We start from the raw sequence: 25,892 nt of genomic DNA, 5'->3' as shown, positions 1-25,892 counted from the left end.
AGACACCCTAACAGCTCTGACTCACTTTAATTTAAATTACTAAAACATACCTTACTTTACCATTTTGCAAATCATCTGAAGTGTATTGCACTGTGTTTTAAAACCATAAACATAACTTGTTAAAAATTTCTAGCTTAAAAATAATAAAATACAAATTGCTCCCAAGTTGTATTGAACCTAATTGAAGGAAAAATGTTGCTATTTCGTGTGTTTTTTTAATTTTTGTTTTGTTTATGTATGGTTGGATAGACCTTCAAATTTCAATTCTTGCAGCTGCCCAATGACAGGTTTGGTTATAAAATCGTAGCGTAGAAGGAAAGAACACTGTACCATGTGATGTCAGGTAATTCTCCAATTTAGTCAAGTAAAATCCTGGTATAATGACAAACAGTACATATCAAACTCAGATTAAGGTACAGAAACTGGGACAGTGCAGTACTTTACAGTTTCTGAGTGGGACAAAAAATAACGCTAAAAACTGGGATGATCTTAGTTTTATACTAATAATAGGACATCTGGTAAATTTAATCATGTTGCCTTTGAAATCAGTTCTTGAATTGTTGGTCTTACCTAGTGTGATTAATACTAGCCATTACTAACATTACTTGCTAGTATTGTCCAGCATTGCAATTTCTATTGCAACAAACTATGAGTATGAGTTCTGTGAAGGATGGCATGGTCATTCACAATAAATTACTCTTTTAAGTTCAAGTCTGAGACCACAAATCTTAACAGCTGGTCCACAGGTACTTGAGTTCAGGCTTCTCACTATGCAGCTGTTGGCTTCCATTATGACATTTATTTTAAACAAGTCAACAGCACAAAACTCCATTGGACTCAGAGTTGCTGCAGGGATTTGTGGAATTGCTAGCTGTTTCCAGTTGTTTTTTTACCATCTTTCTTATGAAAACAGAAATGAATTTGGAGATGTGGTTGGAAGTTTGTGGACTTTTGGTTTATGGGTCAGTCAGTGCTGATAGCCACTCTTAAAGTTGTCACTGCTAGCATCATATAGACTTAGCCATGTGAGACAAGCAGTCGTGAGTGGATATAATTAGTCAATAATATATAGTTTTGTGATGAATGTTTATTTTGATAATTATTTTTCTTATCAAGCTTAGTCAAAGAACTTAAAACATAATGCTTTTGAATATGTATAGCATTATAACAATATTTTTGTTTATTTTTTAGGATTAGCTATGACCATGTCAACAGCTACTACTTCCAGTGAACCATGTTTAGGAGAATCCAGTCATGTAGATATTGATGAGGGGTCTTTTGTTAATGTTGATGTAAGTCAGTCATGATCAGTTAAAATATTGAGAATTGCAGGTAATGATACAGGATTTTGGTAAAATAATTACACAATTATTTACACTTCAAAGTATTAAAATTTCTCAAAAATAGTGGGGTTTATAAAATTACACTAGAGTGCTGTTAATTTTTTTAAGCTTCCTAGTAATTGTGTTCTAAGTCTTACTAATAAATTTTTGCTTATACACTTCTTCGATATGATTTGAAGCTATTCATGTTTTAGAATAGAATTTGACCAATGATAGTTTTTCAAGTGCATTTGATCTTTAGGTGTCATTTTTGGAAACCATAGCATTATTAATATACTGTTATAAAAAAGCTAATTATATATTCTTCAATAAACTTCTGGAATTCTATGAATATTTTGCAAATATAGGCTTTTATTTAATGAATAAATAATAGAAAAATTTGGTGAGAATAAACTAAAAAAATTAAAGCTATGAAAATTCTTCATTTGGTTCAATTTTAGATCAGTCACATCATTGATTTTCAGCCGGTTGAAATTTCAACATCAGCTATTCTTCATTATTGTAAGAGGAAAATCTTAATTCCATACTTCAAACTTTTGGCCCTGGTAAGTTTATATGTTTGTGTTATTTGAAGTCAAAAATGTTAATTCCTACTACAGACATTCATGTTGTAAGCTTATCTAAAGTGTGATATCTGTTAACAGAACACCTGTTCTCTACATGAATTGCTTTTACAACTAATTGCAAAAATATTAGTGCACAAAGCACATTAATCCTATGTGCACTGGTGGGAGTCAAAGTGTGCAAGCCATGGCTCTTTACAGAGTGCCATTCATGGTATTATATATTGATGTCAGAGGTATCAATTATTTATTTTACCCTAAATAGCTGGTTTAGTGACAGTTTGTGATAGAGAAAAGTAGATACAGGATACAGGAATACTGAAAAAACTGTAGATATGCATTTCATAGATTCTTTACATGAACATCACCTTGCATTCTGACTTATAAAAGTCTGAATCAGATTGGTGTCATTAATTCACAGACACACGATTACAAATACCTTTGTAACTCGTAATATTTTGTATGCAACAGACTTACGAATTTTACTGAAAGCTTGCCACATTCAGAATTATTGTCAATACTAGTCAAACATGTTGAAATTTGACAGAATGTATATTTAGTTGTAGTATTTCACTCAATTCACATTCCTATCTAACCATACAAAATTGAATATTTTGCCACTAAGATAAGCTCTTTCTAAAAGTTGTTTTAAATCCATCATGGACAATGTTGATAATGTATGAACTAACTTCATTTTCAAAGGTTTCAATTAGTCATCCCTGTTTATGCCTTTGTTATCAGCAGAACTTTGTAACGCCCCTACTTCAAAAGTTTGAATTAATCATCCATGTTTATATAGCAAATTTATTCAAAGCTCAAATAAAATATGGACAAACATTCCTATTGCACAAGCATTTTCTTTAAAATATAGAAAAGTAAAATTTTTTATTAGTATAAAACAAAATAAACAATTCTTTGATACATTGTTTAGGCAGAGTATTCATGAAGAAACTTAGCTGAATGGACGGCAACTGCCTGTTGTAGAAACACAAGTGTAGAGGATAATATTTCACAAGTCTTTTGCATTTCATTTTCAGGCAGAAAACTTTTGACACATCGTCCTCTACACTTGTGTTTCTACAACAGGCAGTTGCCATCCATTCAACTAAGTTTCTTCATGAATACTCTTCCTAAACAATGTATCATTTTGATGGTACAGCATTACATTGAAATTATGATTTGAAAATATGGAAAGTTTTTTAAAATTTTAACAACAAATCCACACAGAAATTAATGTGCATCCATAAGATTCATTCTTAGTAGGCCTTACACCTATACATGCAATTCTTTTTTGTGTATTTCTTTTTCTCTTCTTTACATTCATATGCAATGGACGGACAAATATCCGTTTTCCCACATAATATTATTCTGCTAGTAGAACATGTTGGAATTCAACAAAATATATAGTGTTGTGGTATTTCATGTGATGGTCTAAACTTAAGGACTATTCATATTAGAAAAGTTCTTTACAAAACTTCCTCGTAAACAACATTTTTGATATTTGAACCTTCAGGAACATAAAATTTTTAACTGATCAAATGACTGCATCCAGGATAGATCTATGTAGAGACTCCTGTGAGAAAAAACTGGCTGAGCTAAGTGCAACCCCAGTGGACAGACATCCATTTTCCAAAATTATATTGTTGTAACACTCCTTCTCCAGTACAGGGTTGGTACAGTGGGCTGAACCTGTGCATATTCAATTAAGCTATGCAAATGTATTATTTATTAACCCTTTTCAGCCTGGTATTTCAGGATATTATTAAGGAAAATGATGACACTAAACTTTTATAAATTCTGTCCAGTCTCTCCTCACAAGTTCCCTAAATATATTAGTACTAAAGCATTTGTTTTGATGAAAGTGTTTTTAATGTTTATGTTGGATAACATAATAAAAAAAAAAATCCAAACTGCTACTTCACAATTTTCAATTTTGCCTACCCTCATTGTTATTATTTTGGGGGAGTAAAAATAGTTAAGCTTCTTAACTACATAGATAAAAACATGTAAAAAAAGCCATAAACCTGTAGTCTTTGTACATGACTGTTGTTTATTTCCAGCTTAGATAATTTGAAAAGATTGAATCTGTGACGTTGGTGGTGGCAAAAACTAAAATTCAACTGAATCTTATTTTGTTTTACAACATTCCTGCTTCAAAAGCAAATAAAATAATAAATATATCATCTGAAAGATGGGATTATTTTCTTTCATAATTTATTTGTCAGAGTCCTTTTATCCTCCTTATTCAGATTATTTTCTAAATTTTTAGTTATTACATCACAGACTTTTCTTGATAGCCAACCTTCAAATAATCTTAATTATATCATTGCTTTGTATTTTTTCTTTGCTACTTAAAGGCCATAAGTGAATTTTATTGGTTTCCCTGCATGTTTGTTTATTTTGTTAAAATTCTTAGTTTTGGCAGCTTTTTAACCTTTTACAAAAACTCCTGCTTTTAATTTATTGAAACCATAGTGTTACAGTGGACTTTGTCTAAGCACGAGATTAGTGGGATGGTGTTTTTGAAGGAGCTATACATAATTTCTAAAAGGAGTGTAGGAATAACTTTTACCAAAAGGATGTAGGAAATTAAGTATTTTTGTGTCAGAAAATCTAATTTAAATTTAAAAACATTTAATAATCTCATGTTTTATGTTTCAGATACAATTTTTTGTGTGTGCCATTAAGCTAGAAAGAGTTAAATATGCATTACCTATTTCTTTATATTTGTTTTAATTTTGATTGTGAAAATATTTTTACCAAAATTTAATCTGCTGATCCTAACAACAGATATTTAACCTTTTCATCATATTCTTTGTGATTTTTGACTTTGAGAAAGTAAATCTGATTATGATTAAGGATTAGAAAAAGTAAAGATTTGATTTAAAAAAAACATGAACTTCATAAATAAGAGATTGTTAAATTTTAAAAGCAAAAGCTCTAAAGGTGATTTAAACATATGGTTTTATAGAAAGGATTAGAAAATTTAAGGAAGAACATTATTATTAGAAAAAACTCTTTCTTTCTAAAATCCAGTATATTGTGTGGATTACAAAACAAAAAGTTTTTCCTGTTTTTTTTTGTAACTTTTGCAGAAGTTATGGTATAAGCTTTAGCTAATTCATTGAGGTGTAAAATCTGGAGCAATAACTGTGTCAGACAAAAGGTTGCTCTAAAGTGGTGTTTTTTGTATACCTATGTAATGTAATGGACAAATTACAAATGAATTATGTAATGGACAAATTAAGAGGAATGTGAAAATAAACATCTATCACTCAGCACAATTCTTATTATGAACATTAGGCTTGTTGGTTTTCAATGCTTAATAGCTTTTGGTATTTAATACTATAGCTGTAGGGCTTTATTTTTATCATTATCAAGTCTATTATGAAACTTATTATGAATGTTAAAAAATTCTTTATATGGAAAGCTAATGATTTTCTATATGTTTATTGTAAAAAAAGTCTTGTAACTACTTGTTTAATACATTGTATAACTTGTTCAAATTATTTGGTAAATCAACTCACAAGTTGTTCCTTTTTTTTTATGTCAAAAGATAAGACTAGCAAGGATGATTATATTGTGTTTAAAACTTGAGTATAAATGTTTCAGCTCGGATGGCGACCACTTTATTATCCAGCAACTCCACAAGATGTAGGCATGTGTGTAAAAGTCTTCAACACTGGATATACAATCACAGTGGTTTTACTGATATTAGTTGGTTATGTCCTACAGTATGCTGCATGTTTTAGAAGAGATGGTTTTGGTTCTTATTCAAAGGTAAGTTACTTAAAGAGGTATTGAAAGGACATTTGGAAGTATTTATCTGCACATTGCTATTTAGTGTTTAAGTAATGCTGGGAATTAGGTGCATTAATTTAAATAAAATAGGTTAGCTTGAAGGTTTTACTCTTACATAACAGAAAATGATTTGTCATTTACAACTTGAAATTGCACATTATAAGTATCCGTGTAATACATGAACATAATGAAAATGATTTGTCATGTGTATACAACTTGAAATTTCACCTTATAAGTATCCGTGTAATACATGAACATAATGAAAATGATTTGTCATGTGTATACAACTTGAAATTGCACCTGAAAAGTATCTGTGTAATACATGAACATAATGAAAATGATTTGTCATGTGTATATAACTGGAAATTGCAATTTAGAAGTATCCGTGTAATACATGAACATAATGAAAATGATTTGTCATGTGTATACAACTTGAAATTGCACCTTATAAGTATCCGTGTAATACATAAACATAATGAAAATGATTTGTCATGTGTATATAACTGGAAATTGCAATTTATAAGTATCCGTTGGAGTACATAAACATAATGAAAATGATTTGTCATGTGTATACAACTTGAAATTGCAACTTATAAGTGTCAGTGTAGTACATGAATATAATGAAAATGAAGTTCTCAAAGGTAGTTATTTGGCTTGAATTACTCTATGGATATCCAAGTTCTTATTTTTATACCTTTACAGGTGGAAGCAGAGTTCAAATTGACATCTGTATCACCATCATCATTGTTTTATGATCAATATAGTTTGGAGGCTAACATGAGCTTCTACAATCATTTGTCTTTTCCAGGAGAATCGGAGATACAAGAGTATTGTAATGATAATGTGGTCAGTGTTTACCTTTTACCAGCCTTTTTACATTTCGTCTCATACATGTATGTCCTTTATCAGATGAGAGTGCCAGAAAGAGAACAGCTGGAACACCTTTTGGAAAGAGTTAGTGATGATTTCTCCTGATTAGGCAATAATTTGAAATTACAATATTAATATGTATATGAAATCATATTGCATAAAATGTTCTACATGTGGAACCACAACATTATTTGATTTATGGGTTGGTACAATATTCTTAAAAAAAGTGAAATTACAATTTTTTTTCTATTTTTAAAATAATGCATTGAACCTCCAAAGGTGAAGCTAATATCTAATTTTTCAGTTTTTGATCATAATTTCAAAAAAAGAAATTTGTTCAAGGTATTCTTCAGTTGAACTATCATCTACACTATGTTGGAAATTCCTTAAGTTAAATTATCAGAACATTAGCCTCACATCAAGCTTAGAAAAGTAAACTAAATGCACCCATCATGCCTTCTTTATTAAATCTATATCTGTTGCCACATGAGTAAATGGATTCATAAAGGTAAATTTGTAAATTTATGTGTTTTGAGTAAAGAAATGAATGAGGACTGCTAGGTTGGAACAAAAACAAATAAAAGAAGAGAGTAAAAGTGTGTTCTTCAACCAATTTCAAAAGAGGATAATACTAAGGTTAATGAATATATTTATTCACAGGTATTCTTACAAGCCACAGTTACCCATGCTTGGCATGTGGCACAGAGAAAACTTATTCGAACGCTGAGGTATTTGTCCTTTAACTGAGAACATACAGGCACTGGTAGTCTCTATATTATTATTTTTTGCTGTGCAACTTAGACATTTTGGTACTTTAAGAAAAAAGAAGTACCAAAATGTCTAAGTCATATTTTTACATATTTTTGTTGTAATAAATAAGTTAATTCTGTTGCATTTACATGATATTTTATTAATTTCTGTAAGAATATTGGACATTGACTGGAATTTAAGCTGTAGTCTTTTAAGAACAAACATTTATAGGTAATTATTGTTGTATTGATTGCAAAAATGCCAATCATTTTAAAATTATAGGCCTAAAGTTAGAACTGAAAGTATGTTATTTTCTACATCTTTAAGTTTATCTTTAAAATAAAATTGTAGTGAATAGTACAATGTCTTGGTTTTCAGGATGGTTATGTTTTTGTGAAATTGAAAATAGGTGTCCTAATTTAAAGGACTATTATTTTTTGGTAAGAAAACTCCTAATGAAACCTTAAGAAAGGCTGGTAATATTCTTAAAGGTGCAAGACACACACACATAGAAATAATATTGAACTTTAAAGGCAGTTTTGAAGTACATAGTATTTGCCATACAACTTTTCAAGTTTGCTAAGATATACAATGTGCCATATTATAAATAGCATATTAAATAAAGCTATGGTTAACATATTAATCTCAGATCTGAAATTATATTTTTGCATAATTTAAAATACAACAGATCCTTTACTTGCTTTGAGAAAATGTCATAAACTATAATACTTCCTTTTCTGCATTTCAATCAAGAACTTTTCTAGGAATGGGTGTCTTTTGGGCTTTAGTGTCGGTTTCTCCACAGATTCTTCATCTGATAGCTGGTGTAAAGATTAGTTTCACATGGATGGATCCTCAGTAAGATGCTGAAATTCTTATGTTTGGAAGCACTTGATTATGAAACTAAATTCATTTTATTTTATAAAAAAGTTATTACAGAGAACATACAGGCAGTCATTTGTACATATTTTATTAGAAAAAACGTGTGTGGTTTATGTGTAAGGAATATTCAATCAAGGTGTCAGAAAATGTCTGTAATGACAAATAACAAGTTTGTAAAAACACATTAAAAGTGTATGCTAGAGCTCTGTCACATTTTAGATCGTCTTGAATTGTTTACATTTTTTTTACCAACTTTTATGGTGGTTACATACATAGATATCTGCATGTTTATCAGTTTCAGTTTAGTTACATGTATATGTCATATAATTTATGCAATTTATTGTTTGCTGTTTATTTTGAAAAAGCATAGAAACTTTTTGCATGTAGCTTAAGCATAGAATAATTTTTCTCTCCAGCTCTTACACTCTGCGTATTGTATTAATTACCCTGCTGATGGTCACCTTGATGTGGAATGATATTATTTGTGTTGCTATAGCAACAAGCTATTCAATCCATTGTCAGTTGATAATTTCTTACTTAGAAAATATTGACCATGCTGTTCGAGAAAAGAGAGTCAGCTTTCTGGAATTTTACAAGGTGAGTGGTTTTAAGCAACAGAGTAAAATAACTTTTAAACTTTTTTTTTTTGTTAGTTTATAAATAATGAGATTAAAAAAAAAATTAGCCATTTGTGATTAATAAAGTCAAATCTTCACATTATCATTCTACCATTGTAACTATTTCATGCTTAAAAGCATTTCTTTTAGCATTGTGATATCATTTAGTTTTATATGAACTTCATCTGCTCTATTTTTAGGCTGCCATTGTTTTTTGTAAATAAGGAAAATGTATTGCAAACCTAATAATATTTTTAAATAGGAAATAATGGAAGCAAGAAAATTCATCAGTTACTTGAATGAAGATCAAGCTGTTGGAGTGTCCCTTGTAATACTAAATTATGGTTGTAAAACCACTACAGGTAACTTTCATATCACTGTATATTCATACATCTCATTAGAATTAATATGTGAGAGTAGTAGTTGCCAAACTACCACAGGTAAACTTCAGATCACTGTGTATTCACACATCTATGTGTAAGAATTAATATGAGAGAATAGTAGTTATCAAGTCACCACAGATAGCATTATTATCACTATTTATTGACTCATCTCTGTGTTAGGATTAATTAGAGAGAAGAGTAGTTATCAAATCACTGTAGGCAATTGTTATATTATATTGTGTATTCTTACATCTTTGTATGAGAACTAATATATGAAAACAATAATTTCCGACAAGGTACATTACATTCTCTCATACGTAGCTATTCTTGTTCAGTGCTGCCCTCTATTAGCAAAATGGTTTTTGCATGCCACAAGCCTTTCAATCCCACATACCCCTTGGTTCACATAGTTTAACTGAATCTCACATGCAAATTATCATGCCACAAACCTCCACTAATAGATGTGCCCCACACTTGTGACTCATGTGGCTTTCTCTATGCTATTTTATCTAACTATCACTTCTTGTTTGGTAGTGCTTGTGTTCGGACGTTTTATTTAGTACTCTCTTCGAATTTTAAATTTTCATATCAATTATTTTTCAAGTTTCCTTTTTATTTTACCTAGTTTTAACTTGTACATCATTCAGTTATGGTATTAGATAATTTTCTACCCAGTTATGGAACTTAGTTATTTTTCCATGCTTTTCTTTCTTTACTGACTCAGTTGTGTTTGGTTTTCATTTGCATTATGAATTCTGAAGTGCAAGTTAGTACATCGAAGGTTGTACCTTCTACCAGCACATTTACTCAGGCTTCAGGTGGGGGGGAACTTGACTTTGGAATTATCATCAATTATTCGTTGAGAGATTGATCATTATTTGAGCCAATCTTCTTCTCCTGATGTTACCCAACTTCCACCTGGATAAGCCAAACCTGTTTGGGATGACAAAGAATTTGACAGCCTTTTTTCTCCACCTGAATTTGCCATGTCTTCTCAAGCTCCTATTGTGGGTTCCATTAGAACTAATATGGCTTTTTTGGAAATAATTTCCAAGGTATGTTCTGTTTTATCCCTCTCCCGATTTCCTTTAATCCTTCCTTGTTGCATTATACTCCTTCCTCTTAGTATTTTGTGTTTCCACCATCACCTGATATTGAGATTCATGCTGAGCATTTTGTATCTCAGTTACATGATGGTGCTGGCATGCCTCGCCCACTGTGGGCTTTGGATTAGTGTGCTTTAGCCTACCATCAGGCTGATTTTCCATACCTTGATTATCAGCAACTGGAATCCATTTTACCCATTTGGGGAGTGGCCTCTGATTGTACTTTTCTTTAGTCCCAAGCCCAATTTTCTCACTTTTGTCTTACCCTCACACCTATATTATGGTACTTGTCCACCATACACCTCCTCTCTGAGGCAATTGACTGAGATCCTGAGGGTTTTTTGGGGGATACATTTGCCCTAATTGCATCCTTGTTGACATGTTTGTTGACTTCAGCTCTTTCTTTACACATGTGGTTTCTCTGTTGTTGGGAACTTTTTGTCCCACTTTCATTTGCTATCTCCTCATTCTAGGGACTTATGCCTGTCCCCTTTTCTCCATCGGCCAATGTTTGGAGATCTTCCAGTGACTTTGGAATCCTGAGTGGAATCTGTGAGACAACAATCGATTCTTTCCTTGTTGGTTGATCGTTTGTCCAGCATAGAGCCTTTGACCTGGCTGTAGATGCATTCAGTCAAGATTGAACAGAAAAATTCCTTTATGGGTATCCTTCTATCTGACTCCTTCCCAGGGTGATTTCTATCATCCACTCCGTGTCAAGTCCTTCTGATTGCCAGCACAGCTGTGGTTTCCATGGCCGCTCCAGATCCAATCTGTTCCAATGTTGCCTCTTTAAAGAACTCCATTTCTTCTACAGCAACCTTGGTCCTAGGTAGTTTATCCCACCATTCCTATCCTTCTTCTTCATGCCTGGTTTTATCCAGACCTTGGTGAGGAGATCTAGTTTATCATGGCGAGTAGCTTCTTTGTTGGCACATTCCATTCAACCATCTTCCATGGAGGTTTATCAATATAAGAGGAACGTTTTCTGCCATTGGTATCTGAGACGTGGGTTCACACCTACTCCTCTTGCTGCTCCTCTTATTATGGATTTCCTTACTTGGTTATTTGATCAGGGATCTTTGGTCTCCTCGATCATGGGTTATCAGGTGGCTTTATCCCACAATTTTCGTTTTTCCCAGTACCATAAAGTTTTTGCTCCCCATGCCTTATCACTCTTATTACGTTCCTTCCAAATTAGTCGACCTCAATGGCATGGGGGCCCTTCCAGATTAGGATGTCAATGTGGTGCTTCACTGCCTTACTTTACCTTCATTTGAACCTTTGTCTTGTTTCATTTATCTCTCAAGGCATATTTCCTCCTCCTTTTGGCCACTAGGCATTGTTGGTTGGATTTGTTTGCCATTGATGTTTCATGTACTTTATACCATTCCTTTTAGATTCTCCTTTACCCATATCAATCTTTCCTTTCCAAAACATTGGTGGCTGAGGAGGGTAATTCTTCCTTCTCACCAGTTTCTCTTCTTTCCATTTCCCACCTCTCTTCCAGGTCAGATCCTGATAGACTTGTGTCCATTATATGATCTTTGTTTTTATATCACCTGCTTGGCTTCCTTTTGTTATAACTGTTCCTACCTATTCATCCCTTGGCAAGTATCCTCTGTTCGTGATCTCTTTCCTTTCACCCTTACTACTTGGGTTTGGCTTTTAATTCATTTTGGCTTATTCTTCCTTGTCTCCTTTATCCCATCAATTATTCCAGGTATCTTCCCATCAGATTAGGCATCTTACTTTTTCTCTGGTGTCTCATCTATATCGTCCTTTGGAGGAAATTCTTCAAGTGGGCATGTTGACCACTCTGCATACTTTCATCTCTCACTATCTGTGTCTTATTGTTTCTTCCTTGTTAGGTTATCATCATCCACCTATTGCTATTCTTCAGACTTCGGTGTGAAGAATAACTGAGAAAGTTTTCTTTCTTTCATTATATACATTTTTCAGGGGCCTGTTCCATGTTTGGATTTGGGTCCTGCTCTGTGGTGAGTGGTGCCTGTCCAGGTATACCTTAATCACTTAGAATTGTACTCAAATCTTCACTTTAAGGCCATGTTGACTTCACTTTCTTAATTTCCATGGCCACTAAATGCACAATGTTCTTTACTATTACATATGGTAGAGGTTGGGTGTTCCATAAGATTGCTCGTAGGTTATTCTTCATGATATCTTTGCTTCATAAATGCCCTCCAGTGACACAGAGGTATGTCTGTGGACTTACAATGCTAGAAACCTGGTTTCGATACCCATAGTTGGCAGAGCACAGATAGTCCATTGTGTAGCCTTGTGCTTAACTACAAACAATTGGTTTATAAATATGCCCATTCTGGGCTGTACTGGCCCATGGACTTCATAAGTAAAGCAGATGGGAATTGCTTCCTATCCCTGCCATTCCTTAGATTGAATAAATTAGGTTTGGTCTGCTTTTCAAAATAGGGTTTCATGGTTACCCATTGCATTGTCTCCAGTGTGAACATTCCTCCAGACTCTTCACCACATTTTTCTCCCCTCATTACTTCCAGTGGAGTAAGAGAGTCCTTACCACTTTTCAGTTCCAAGCTGCTGGGGTGGTGGATCATGGAGGTATCTCCTGAATGAGAGATATGCAATATAATTAATAATGACTCCATTCAGCTGAGAGTAGGGAGATGGTGTTTGCTAGTGTAGTGGATAAATATCCTCCAAAAAGATGCTCCATCTCTGTATGGGCTTAACTCATCCTAACCCCACATGGAAGTTGGTTCCTGGCATTTGAGTTTTGGATTTAGAGCTGGACCAATCATCCTATTGCCCACACTCATGTTGTAATGATTGGGATCCCTCATCCTACCTATGCATGGATGTCAGTTTCTAGCAGTTGAGTTTTGGATTTAGAGCAAAACCAATTAACATGATGTACTCACACATGTGGTGTGCTGCCATATATGCAGTTCACTCCTTCGATTGTGATCCCTCTTACCCCTGCATGGAAGTTGATTTCCAGCAGTTGAGTTTTGGATTCAGAGCTGAACCAATCACCATAAGTTCTCACATGTGTTCAGGGTGTGCCTGGTACTTCACTCGTTTTGTCTCGGGTGCACTGCCCTGGTGTTGTAGGTGATGGTGGGTGCACTTGTTGGTTGCTCCACTTCTTCTTCTTGTGCTAACCCTTAATGTCTTTATGTCGAGGATGTTTCAGGTGGTCCAATCTGTTTGATTTGAGTGGGATATATTTGTATTTCACTCTGGTCACATGCTCTGTTCCCTGACCGGTGGTGGGATTTCTCCCTCTGGTCGGCTGAACTTGAGTTGAAGATGGTATGATCCTCTTTCCTACCCCACATGGATGTCGGTTTGTGACGAGTAGTTTTGGATTGACTTACTGATGGTATGATCCTTATTCTACCTCTGAATGGTTGTCGGTTCCCAGCGGTCAAGTTTTGGACATAGTTGACTTGCTGTGTACGGCCTGTCATGCCCTAGCCACTCAACACCTTGGGGCACATCCCTTATTTTACCCACATTCTGTTCATCAGGAAGATTTATATTATAATTAGGATCAGTGTCCAACCATTTTCTTTACCCATTGGAAGGTGCTCCTCAGAATTTTTTGCCCTGATCTGTTGCATCTTTTCTACATCTTGGCGAAGAGTATACCTGGTTCAGAAGTGGTGCAGTCTCCCACGTATAATCCTCTTATTAGAGGGTTCCCTCATGGAGGTGTCTTTCGGATGCTTTTGAAGAATGCTTCTACTTTCTCCCTTGCACCAGTCCCTCCACCTATTCCTAGCAATGTATGTGAATGGAAGTAAGGGATCTTGTAAGAAGTTATAATTTTCCTACACTGAAAATATATTTGTGACAAGTACTTACATATGCTCACACTTCCAACCCTTCTTATCTACTGCCTACTCGTGCTTAGGTTTCTGCCTAAACTCGAAGATTTAGATAGAATAGCATAGAGAGAGAGTCACATGAGTCATGTGTGTGGGATGCATCTATTGGTGGAGACTTGTTGCATGATTATTTGCATGTGAGATTCAGTTAAACCATGTCAACTGAGGGGTACGTGGGAGTGAAAGGCTTATGGCATGTGAAAAAAAATTGGTAAAGAGAGGGCAGCACTGAACAATAATAGCTATGTTTGTGAGCAGAAGTAAATACTTGTCAGAAATATATTTTCAGTGCAGGAAAATTATAACTTTCAAACCATTGCAGGCAACTTTCATATCACACATGTCACTATCTTTGTATTAGAAGTAATTTGAGAAAATATTAGTTGTGAAACTACTGCAGGTAACTTCCATATCATATCTATATTTGTGTAAAAACTAACTTGACAGAACTAAAATTGTCCAGCTTCATCAGAAAAAATTTCATGACACGTTATGTACTCACTTACTTGTCTTAATTTTTTGTTTAAGTACTGAGATGTTTGTGAAATATGGTTGTTTAACAACTATTAGTAATATATATCATAGTACATATTTTTCTGTGTGTGAGTAAATCTTTGTGATTGTTAAATATTTTTTATGGAAAAAAATTGTACTTAAAGTAGTGTTAAGAGGATGCACTATTTATCATTAATAAGAGAAAAAGTAAATGTGAAATATGATAATTTTTCAGCAGTTTATGGGTTTCTAAGTGGTACCAGCAGTTACACCAGTGATGTCTTCATTCTTTTATCAGTTTCTGTTTCTGTGTTTTTGTGGATCATTCTAGTGGCCTTTCCAGTTGTACAGGTAAGTTGGTTTATATTAATATAAACAACTGTGTTGATGGAGGATTAATGATAACATAACTGATAGTATGCGTTCCATTTACTATTAAATAATAAGACTATAACCAAGGCTAACAGACTTAATTCACTGAGTAATCAAATGAAGATATTATAAGAAATATTAGTCTGTTTTACTATATCCCTTGAAAATTTAAGATAGAAAATTTGTTGACAATATTTATCAGTGAATTCACCAAATTATGACATATTTCTCTTATTTTCTAACTTTGCATAATGCCACTGTTTGTCACATTTGACATCATTCTATTTATAAGGATCATCTTTGAGTGAGCAACTAACAGCCATTTGCTAAAAACCTGAAAAATAGTTTGTTTATTGTCTCAAGCAATTTCCATTCTGTATATTTTGTTCATACATCAAGTAAATGCTAAAATAAACGTCAATGAATGGATAAACAAAAACAAGTAGGAAAATTAAGATTTCTAGATTTTGGTTTTCTCCAAGAAAAATGGATCATTTCTAACATAAACTTTTATGAGTCAACATAATATTTATAGATGTTTTTGCTGAGCATAACCTTGCATTATATAAATAAAAAAAGTTTACATTTATTTAGCGACTTTAGTTAATTTTTCTTATAATCATGTGTGTGTTATAGGCGGCCCGTTTAACGAGTTCTTGTTGGGCACTTAAAAAACTTGGACATGAGATATGGATTCGTCCATTTGGATACCAAGACACAATTCAGGAAGATTTAGATTCAGTACTTCTCTTCACTACTTCATTACAAATGCGGGTATGAATATTAAGTTTTAAAAATTTTATTAAAGATGCTATATGGTAGAAGTTAATACATATTGTTATAAGAGTAGTTTCTGGATGTTTAAAAATAAAGAAATATAGGTGAAAAAACAAAGTGTAATTTTAAATATTTAAAAAATTCCCAGTAATAAGGCAAAAGATTGAAAAATTTAAAACACAAAAAACATTTAAGGAAACTAATAATTCACATTTGGGTGTTATAAATTCATCAAAGGTATGTTGCTAAAAGCAACCACAAAAAATAAAACAGTTGTAAGAAAAAAAATAGATATTTTTACTAAAAATAGTCAAAGTTAAACATTGAACAAGGAGCATAGTTTTTTAACTTGTAGAGACATTTTTTCAGAGACAGGGAAAGAGATGGGTGAACCCAGTTTGTATAGGAACTTTTCCTGAGCATGCACTGTACTAACATGAAAGAGATTATTTACATAAGGTGTGCTGCTTCTACTTGTTTGCTACTGAAAAAGCTTTCTGTGTTTACCAAAGTCATTTATCGTGTTCAATTTATTAAGTTTAGTGATTGTTTATTGTCTTTATATATTACCAATTTATGTTATCTTTATTTGGTTATTGGTGTTTGTTTTATTATTGACTAAAAACATAATACCTATGAATAATGCTTGTTACAACTTGCTGTAAGTGTAGTATCTTTTTAGCTTCAACATATAAAATGTATGTGAACAGGTACTTGAGTTGATGCCACATTGAGTTATAAAGATTGAATTAAAGAAATAAAAATGCTGAGAAATCGATTAAAACATTGTAGTAAATCCTATTTAGGCTTCTAGTCCAATTTTTGGAAGTTAATGTACAAGTATGTGCAGAAATGTTTGCATTTTTGTCAAGATGAAAATAAAAAAAATGTTTTAAATTTCTATAGTATACATTTAGAAAGTAATTGAGGATAATACAGATATAAAAGGGAGTTTTTCTTGCATGAAGAGAGGTAATTTAGTTTTGAAAAGTTATATTTATTTGTCTATATAATATAGTTAGTTAATGATAGATTTGTTCTGAAATATGTAATACATAATTTATGGAATTCAGATTAAACTTTTTTTTTGTTACTTGTATATTTTGGCCTTCAAATTTTAACATATATATAGGATATTTTATTTGTTTATTTCACAGGCAAAACTTTTTAGAACACCTGTTTATGGATCTTCTCTCATTCTAGGTCTGTCAATTTTGTTTTTTGGATTTTTACTGTTAGCCCAGCTAAATATAATTCACTTCAGGAACATTTTTGAAATCTGAATTTGTTACAGTATCACTCACAAAATCTTAAACTCTGTGACACAAAGAACTTAAAAACAAATTACTGTGTGTGTGTATTTCAAAAAGTTTGTATTAATGTTCATGGAAGTAAAGTATAAATATCTAACTTCAGAATAGTTTTATATAACTCTGCTACTTCAGTAAGATAAAAAAAAATGCATCAATAATTTCAAAGATATTAGAAGAGTTCAAATTACACAGAAGGACACATAAAATAGTTTATATTTATCATTATTCATAAATTTCACTTTAGAAGTAAAAAGCATATAATTACAGTTGACTTTGGCATGTTGACATTTAAAATGAAATAATCCTGTGGTTAAACATAATCTTTTTTTAGATACAGATATACAATTAAACTTTAATAATAAGGTTGTTTAGAGAACTAAGACTTTAAAAATTATTACTGATATTACTTAAAAATGGTTGAATATCTGTGGTATAAAAAGAAATTTTGATTTGCATCTTCTTATAACTTTTTCTTGTGATGTCTGACCAAGTTCTCAGTAGTTATGTATACTTGATATATTATTTCTTAAGATGTATTTCTTACATAGGTGAGTCTTAAGTATTGTTCTTAGATCAAAAAGTCTGAAGAGACATAGGTTTTTGATTGTTTATGTTTGTTTTTAATCATTTACTGTTATAATTATTGGCACAAATGACTTAAATACAACAGAACATTTCAATGCCAAATTCCTGAAGGCAGTACCTTTCCAATAATCAAAGTTTTTCATTAAACACATGAAAATTATATAATTTATAAGTTGGAGATTGCCATGCCAAGAATGAATAGAAATAGTTATTTGCTTACAAGCATGTAGTATGTTTCAGAATAATTAGTGTCATCAATTCATTAATAATTCTTAAGCATATGTTTCAAAGACCTTATTCTGTTTGGAGTGATGGAGTCATCAATCTACCAATACCAAAAGAACACAGATTGAATATGAGAAAAAAATTTTTTTATTTAGATAATTATGAATGAGACATACATTTCTTTCCCAAACAGTATATACAAGTATTTGAAAATAATATCTTTAGACCAAACAGCAAGCAGTTACGTTTAGTTTATTATACATTTACAGACTTTATTCTACTAAAATATTGCAAAATACAAAGGTCTAGCATAATTTTATTTCATGACTTGTGTGGAGATACAGGCAGAGATTAAAAGTGATTCTATTGAAAATTTATATATTTATTGTTGATAGTTTTTGAATAAATGTAGTGATATATTGTTATTTGAATAATTTTTTAACATAATTTTCTATTTGTCAGAAGTGTATGTATAACATATGTTTTTGTAAGTGTGCTGAGAAAAAAATTCAAATTATTATATGCAAAATGGTATCAGAATGACTTACTATGAGGTTTTCTTTTTATTCTTCACTAAAGTATCTCTACTTAATATTTAACAATGTAAAAACTTATTATTGATTTATTTTGTGCCTTTGATACATATAGAGTTTGCATATATTTAACGTTTTTAGCGTTCCAAAGTTTTTGTACAACTAACTATATTGTTTGCCATTACTGAGGCCAATGGAAAAACATATTTATATATTTATATATATTTACTTATTTTTGTGAACTCTTTGTTTATAACATTGTTTTTTGTGTTCACTAGTCTTATTACTAAGAAAAAGTTATAAATTTTACTGAAGTAGAAAATAAAAGGTTTTGGTTTTTATAACCATATAGTAATTGTTATTTTTAACTTTTCACTGAATTTGCTATTTATTTATGTAGTCTGTCTTGATCTTTTTTCCACTATTTCATAGTTTCCATTAAAGTTTCAACAATGCTTCAAACATGTGTCATCTTGAAATTCAGTATGGATTTTATTTTAAGTTTTCTCAAAATAATCCCAATTCAGACACCTTTTAAACGCACAAAAATTATATAATTTTTAAGATGGGGCTTGCCATACCAAGAATGAATATAAAGAGTTATTTGCTCACAAGCATGTAGTATGTTTTACACTAATTATTGTTACCACTTCATAAATTTTTGAATGTTGCCTAATTCACTTTTTATATATGGTTTAAATTGTTTTCTAACCTGTGGAGAAAGTTCTACACATTACACAGGAGACAAGTTTTTTTATTGCAATAAGAATTGCAGAAAATTTTGTTAAATACAACAGTCTAATATAAGTAAAACCATACATGTTATTGGCTATTAATTCATGTATGTTTTTATAGAATGTAATGGAGACTAGAGAATAAAAGGTATTTAGTTTTTTGACAGTTAATCATCACTGTAGCTATGTTGTTGGTGAGATGATGTCATTGTTTCATAATTTTTTGTTGGACTGTTGTTACTAACTGAAAGGATTAGTGCAAGGCTAAGGAAAATACTCTTTATTTGAGTACTTTAGAAAATGTCCAGAGATGCTTCTCTGCAAGTTCTTCTGTCTTTTTTGAGGGTTACTGATTATTTTCTAAATATCAGGTAGCGAAGAATTGAGAGGAGGGCATTCAGAATGTGCTTAAATCGTTGAAACACTTCATCAGCTTTTATTATCAAGTGAGATACATAGTTTCTCATCTTATGCACAGTGGTGTGGGGGGATGGAAAAACAAGTTTAACACACAAAATACTCCAAGTTGAAGACCAAGGGGAAAATAATTAAGCATACAAACATAATATAGTATTACCTAGTGAAAAATCAAAATAAGTAAAGATTTATTATTGTCAGTTTTTTTAAACTATTAAATTGATATTATACAACCAAAATAATAATGGTGGTTAATATGTATTCAGAGCTACAGTATTGATTGTTTATGAATTATAAAGGGAGACTGTTCCAAAGGATCATACTGTTACAGCTTATATTTTTTAATCTAGACCTTTCTATAAATTTGTATTATTGCTTAACCAGAAGGAAGATTGATGTAATGTCATAATTGTGGCCTTAATGACCTGGAACTTTATCTAAACTTAAGGAAACAATTTCAACTATATTCAATGGAAACTATGAAATAGTGGAAAGAAGATAAAGAAAGACTTAAATGAGTTGCAGTAACAGACAAAATGACTATATCTTGCACTAATTAAGCATTCACTAACTCAATAATTTATTCTAGCTTAATTCACTTTTTGTATATGGTTTAAATTGTTTTTTTAAGTGTGGAGAAAGTTCTACATATTAAAGCCACACCCATTACATCAAACTTCCTTTCAGTCAAACAACAATACAACTTTCTATAAACTTTTAAATTAGAAATAGAAGATATAATGCTACCCCCTCCCTGGATTTTGAATTTTTTGAACAGTCCTGTTTCACCAAAAAAAACAAAACAGTAGTACATTAAACTTAAACTTCCACAGTTAGCAGGAATGAAACTCGTGGCAAATAACATTAATGCTCATAAATCTAAATATTACACTAATGAAATCAATACTGAACATATGAAACTTAAAATACAGTCACTATATTAGTTAACAAAGGAAAATCTTATTTCTTTTGCTTATTTATTGTTCCTAAACTGTTCAGGCTCTAAATCTTTTTGGCAATTTTCTTTTCCATGGCTTTTGATACAAAATGAAATGACCTCTTGTTATTTATGATCATTTATCACTGAAAGGATTTTTTTTTAGGTAGATGGTCTTGGGAATCCACTAGTGATATATTGGAAGTAATCTTGACAGGAACTTGGAGCTCTTCAGCAGGTTGATCTACCTCTGGCAAAGTTTTAATGGAAGATAACCATTTGATCAATTTCTTCTCTTATCAACACGCTTCCAAAGATTATCACAGTGTATGACCTTTGGCTTAGTCTGTCTGTCTGTCCTTCTGTATTCTATAAACTGCATCATTGATTGTTTGGACTGCAGCATAGTGCCCTTTCCATAATTTACTTAAACCTGGAGATAGTCCTCTCTTTTAGCATGGATTATACAGCAATGTCGTGCCACCATGATGAAATCCAGTCTTTTGAACATTTCCACAAATCACTTATGATAGTGTGTTGCCTCTAGCCTCATGTATCACCATTTGTTAACTCGTGAGTAGAAGTTGAAGATATTGATCCCATATTCTCTTATGACTGGTTGATTTTCAAATGTTGGTTGTATCTCTCCACCATTCCATCATAAGAGGGAACAAGAACTGTTGTTCTGGTCTTTTTGATTTCTAAGATTGAACACACCTCTGTAAATGAGACTGGTTCAAAGTTTTATCCCTGATCTGAATAAAGTTCCATTGGCACCCTAAATCTTGAAACAGGTTTATTCACAAGCTTCCTTGCTAGAGTTTTTGCATCCAGGTTAGTAACAGCGTATGGTTTTGGCCATTTTGTGAAGTGGTCCATCACCACTAAGATATATTTATTCCCACTAATGCTCTATGGTAGATGATTAAGCACATGCACAGCAACTCTCAGTTGGTGCCCCATTACAGTACTGCTGTAGTTGCCCATATTGTTTCCTTTGTGGACCTTTTCACTCACAGCAAGTATAGTGTTCCATGGGGTTTGGTATTTGGACTCAGTTTTATACATATATATATATATATATAATTTACTTATGTGATCTAAATTTAAATTGCAAAATTACTATGTTTGTTTATGGTACAACATTTAACATTTTGCTCTGTTAATATAGAGGAACTAAAATTTCAAATTGACAAGGACTTGCCAACATGTTTTAAAACATGTATATTCATAACAATGGGTGTATTAAATAATAATTCTAAATGTTTGCATATTCAAAGAGTGGCTGTTATAAAATACCCAGACTTACAAATTGATAAAATATTTAAGCTGAAAACAGCATGTTAAGAATTTGGCAAAAACACCAAGATTTATGTTAATTTAAATCTCTCATTTGAAAAAAATGATTTGTTATTAAGCACAAAGATACACAATGTGTTATGCCGACCACAGATATCAAAACCTGATTTTTAGTATTATGAATCTTCATATTTGCTGCTGAAACACTGGGAGCTGAAACATTGTTAGGCTTCCAAATCTTAAATATTCCTTATTGATATAGTCAGTAATTCAGTATGGAACTTTCATATGGGGAGGAACTTATCTACCTACACTAAAGCCAGTTGTTTCATTACAGAATAATACACTACACACAAAAATTAAAGGATAGTAAGGTTTGTTTAAATGTCTACATTTTTAGATTATCAGTTGTTTTCCAAATTTAGCATACTTATTGTAGAGGATTACACTAATCCTACTTAGGGTTTGCAAGTTTTATGTATCAATGATTCCTTATGTAATAGACGTTTATGAGTATGAACCTAAATTCTGCAAAGCGAAAGGCTAATTTTGATTGATTGATTTGGAAAGATGTTTACAGTTCAGATAATGCTAGGTTTATGGATTTTTTTTTTGTTGGTAAAGAGTGTGCAAACTTTTATAAACCAATTAACTGAAACTGAAGTTTGCAGAGTTGCCACACTGCCTCTGGAGGGCCACACCCAGACTGAGGTGGCACAGGTCATGATAGTGTTACAACTGTGGTCATTAGATTGTGTTATACATACCAGGCCACAGGAAAAGATATCAAGAAGCCAGACCAGACCAGGGTCACAGAAGTAGACAACCGATAGCTGCAGATTTTAGCCTTACAAATCACACCAGCAGCATTAGGGGCCTCAGGAACAAGCTTCAGCAAGCTACTGGAGTGTGTGTATCATGGCCAAAGGTCAGGAACAGGCTCCATGAGGCTGGGCTTTATTGAAGGATACCAGTTAAAATCCCTATACTTAACCTCAAGGCACCAAACAGCCTGGCTGGCATTTGTCCTGGAGCATGTCACTTGGATCCTTCAGCAATAAACCCCTGTACTCCTCATAGATGAGAGCAAGTTCTGTGTAATTTCCAGTGATTGTTGTGTGAGGGTCTGTAGACTTGAAGGAGAGTGATATTTGGCATGTAATATTGTACACCATGATGCCTTTGGGGGGTAGTTCAATCATGGTCTGCATGCAGGAGTGTACAGAACTCTAGGTGGTGGGTGGTAGTTCCTTGAAAGCAAGATGTTGCAAGGATGAGATCATGCTGACCTTTTGCTGGTGCTGTTGGACATGAGTTTGTGTATCAGCAGCATAACACATGTCCTCACACTGCCAGGATCATGCAACAGTTTTATTAGGATGAAGGAATAGAGGTACTAGACTGGCCTGCTAAGTCACTGGACCTAAATCCAGTTAAGCATGTGTTGGACTTGCTAGGGAGAACAGTTAGAGACAAACAACCTACTCCTACAACTGTTCAGGACCTCAGAGCTGCTCTCGTCCAGGAGTGGACTGTGCTGCCCCATCAAGTCCTCTGAAATATCATCATCTATGGGGAGCAGGTGCAGAGAACTTGTAAACAATAAAGGAGGACCTATCAGCTACTAAAGGTACATTTTGTCAAGTTTGTTCATTTTAATAAGTTATTTTTTCTTTGATATTTGTACAGCCAAATATTGGCATTTTGTGTTAATTTGTATATGAATTTTTGAACTTGTTTGGTATTATTTACTTCTGATATTTGTAATAAATATTTCCATTGGAATGATTAATAGTGAGCTGGGTAGTGTGTGTATCCTGAGAACTCTCAAACTTTCTGTAAAAAAATATCTTAAGTTGATACATTCATTTTGATTACTTCGTGTGTTAAATAAATATTATTTCACTTGATTTTCTTTGTGTCCAGTCTCTTTTTTTTTCACTCAAGACTAAATCAGAACTCCAGGTTACAGTTTAATTTTGCCTAACATTTTCTGTCAGACTTCTTGTTGTTCAATGGAAACTATCTGATTACTCTAAAGGAAATCAGTGTATCTAAAAATAGCAGGGAAATACGTTGTAGTTTACTTATTTAAACTGATTGTGATCATATTCAGTGAAACAAACTACAGGGGTTTTCTCAGAGATTACAAACGACTGTACATTAGCTGTCATGTCAGCATATATTAAATGAAAATATTAGTGAAACTTTTATGCTTGCTTATGTAGTAGTCCAGTACTTTAATGCTTTTTAACCATGTGGACCATTCAAAGGAACAATGATCTACTGATTAAAAATTCTGACCATGCACTCCAAACCTAGTAGATAGTACAACCTTTGCTATAGTGGGATATTGATATTCTAGGGGAACATCTCCATATACATGAAAGGGTGCAATCATGTTTACATTTGTTGTTTTTGAGTAGAAATTTTGTTGTTATTGTTTAAAATGTTTATTTTGTATTGTCTACACTCTTGCTATCGACATATTTGGGTCTATATTGCACATTAATGAAATTTTCGAAGGAAATGACCTTGAATTGCTTCAGTGTATGTCAACAATACTTCATTCCATACACCTCTAATAAGTATTCTCTGCCAATCGATTTCTGGCTTACAACGCTAAAAATCGAGTTTCGATACCCGCAGTAGACAGAACACTCATAACCCATTGCGTAGTTTTGTGCTTAACAATAAACAAACAATTCTATTTCTGATTTCTTTGCCTGTCGGTGGACTTCTGAAACACCCCGTATAAAAGCAAGGGTTCAATAAACATTCTTTAATGAAAAATGATTTGGCGGATCATGTACAAAATGTTTTAGAACTATTTTTTATTTAATTTCATCTTTAAAAAAGAGAACATTGACTAAATACACCAAGTAGCGAGATGATTTCTAACGTCACAACTAATATACTGTTAAATATATAACATGACACTGATCTTTGTTTCATACAAAACAAACTTTGTACTAATCCTATGAGATATTAGTATTATCAAAAAAAGCATGAAACGAAATACCGTACATTTTTATATATCTTTGGTAATTTAACTTAATATGTCAAGAGAGGTGTTTATTATTATTAACAGTTACGACATCAGCCATCATCAGTAAGAGGAGAGTGAAAGCAGCGCCACCTAGTGTAAGTACCAATGTTGCCGAACGAATAATCACTCCAAACAGTTTAGCCTAGGAATAAAGAACAGAAAGTGGATTATACTTTTTAAGGTTAATATTTAACTTTGAAGAAATGTTTTATTGAAATCGATTCAAGAATAATGTGCGATTGTAATCAAACTGCAGTATAAAACAAGTAATGACATAAGTTGAAAACTATGATTATTACCTATTTTGCATATATATAAAATATTCCTTTTTTGCGTGAAGGTATAAACACTTATATAATGTTATATTCATTGCGTAATCAGCATTTATCAAATATTCCTATTTGGGTAAAGTATAAACACATATATGTTATATTTATTGCCTAATCAGCATTCATAAGATTTTAAACTTTAGTGGAAGTATAAACATATGTTATATTTATTGCCTGATCAGCATTCATAAAATATCTTTTTTTCGCGAAAGTATAAACTTACTATATTTTAAATCTTCGTTAAGCGAACTATGAAAAGATCACTGTAATAATATTACTCTTACAAAAAAACAATAAAAATATAGGCTTCACAAAATATGAAAAAATTTAATTGGTATAGAAAGTGTACTAATGCACATTTATGCAGTAACATTAGGAAAGGGGGTGTATGAGGGTTTCCAGGTAACATTCTTAATCTTGAGTTACAAAATGAAACTATTCTTTAGTTTGTCGTAATATGAGTTTTATTAAATAATGTTATGCACGCACGTGATGTAAAAAAAATATGATTATACAGTTATAGCGTAGCTGCTCATGGTGTTTAACGTTTTCTACATAGTCTACATTCTTCTGATGAAAGCATTAGCATTTTTTGGCTTGAAATAGTAGTATTACGACAGCG

The 25,892-nt window shown here is 32.3% G+C and overlaps 1 protein-coding gene and 1 pseudogene across 7 annotated transcripts; one reads left to right on the top strand and one right to left on the bottom strand.

Moving 5' to 3' along the window:
• Positions 1-26: 26 nt before the first annotated feature.
• On the top strand, positions 27-23,790 carry LOC111088082. 7 transcript variants are annotated; one of them, XM_022396988.1, is made up of 13 exons: positions 27-343; positions 1,192-1,292; positions 1,784-1,888; positions 5,519-5,686; positions 6,410-6,553; positions 7,238-7,305; positions 8,081-8,185; positions 8,626-8,806; positions 9,089-9,188; positions 14,936-15,051; positions 15,709-15,846; positions 17,007-17,052; positions 22,557-23,790. In XM_022396988.1, the coding sequence occupies exons 1-13, from the start codon at positions 337-339 to the stop codon at positions 22,712-22,714; spliced, it is 1,437 nt and encodes a 478-aa protein (XP_022252696.1). In that variant the 5' UTR covers positions 27-336; the 3' UTR covers positions 22,715-23,790. The 7 variants fall into 7 exon arrangements, with proteins under 7 accessions (XP_022252696.1, XP_022252692.1, XP_022252691.1 ...); XM_022396984.1 differs by having other exon boundaries at positions 6,410-6,661; positions 14,939-15,051; XM_022396983.1 differs by having other exon boundaries at positions 6,410-6,661.
• A 930-nt stretch (positions 23,791-24,720) lies between these two features.
• Positions 24,721-25,892, bottom strand: part of LOC111088081 — a 51,607-nt pseudogene continuing 50,435 nt past the window's right edge.

This window comes from Limulus polyphemus, unplaced genomic scaffold, assembly GCF_000517525.1.
Source record: "Limulus polyphemus unplaced genomic scaffold, Limulus_polyphemus-2.1.2 Scaffold3093, whole genome shotgun sequence".
Taxonomy (NCBI): Eukaryota; Metazoa; Arthropoda; class Merostomata; order Xiphosura; family Limulidae; genus Limulus; species Limulus polyphemus.
The sequence above is the reverse complement of the archived record's forward strand: the minus strand, read 5'-3'. Positions and strand labels throughout refer to the sequence as shown.

Coding starts and splice junctions, on each gene's coding strand:
- LOC111088082 (XM_022396983.1), top strand. Junction 5,687..6,409: donor GTTTTGGTTCTTATTCAAAG/GTAAGTTACTTA, acceptor ATACCTTTACAG/GTGGAAGCAGAGTTCAAATT. Junction 15,052..15,708: donor TGGCCTTTCCAGTTGTACAG/GTAAGTTGGTTT, acceptor TGTGTGTTATAG/GCGGCCCGTTTAACGAGTTC.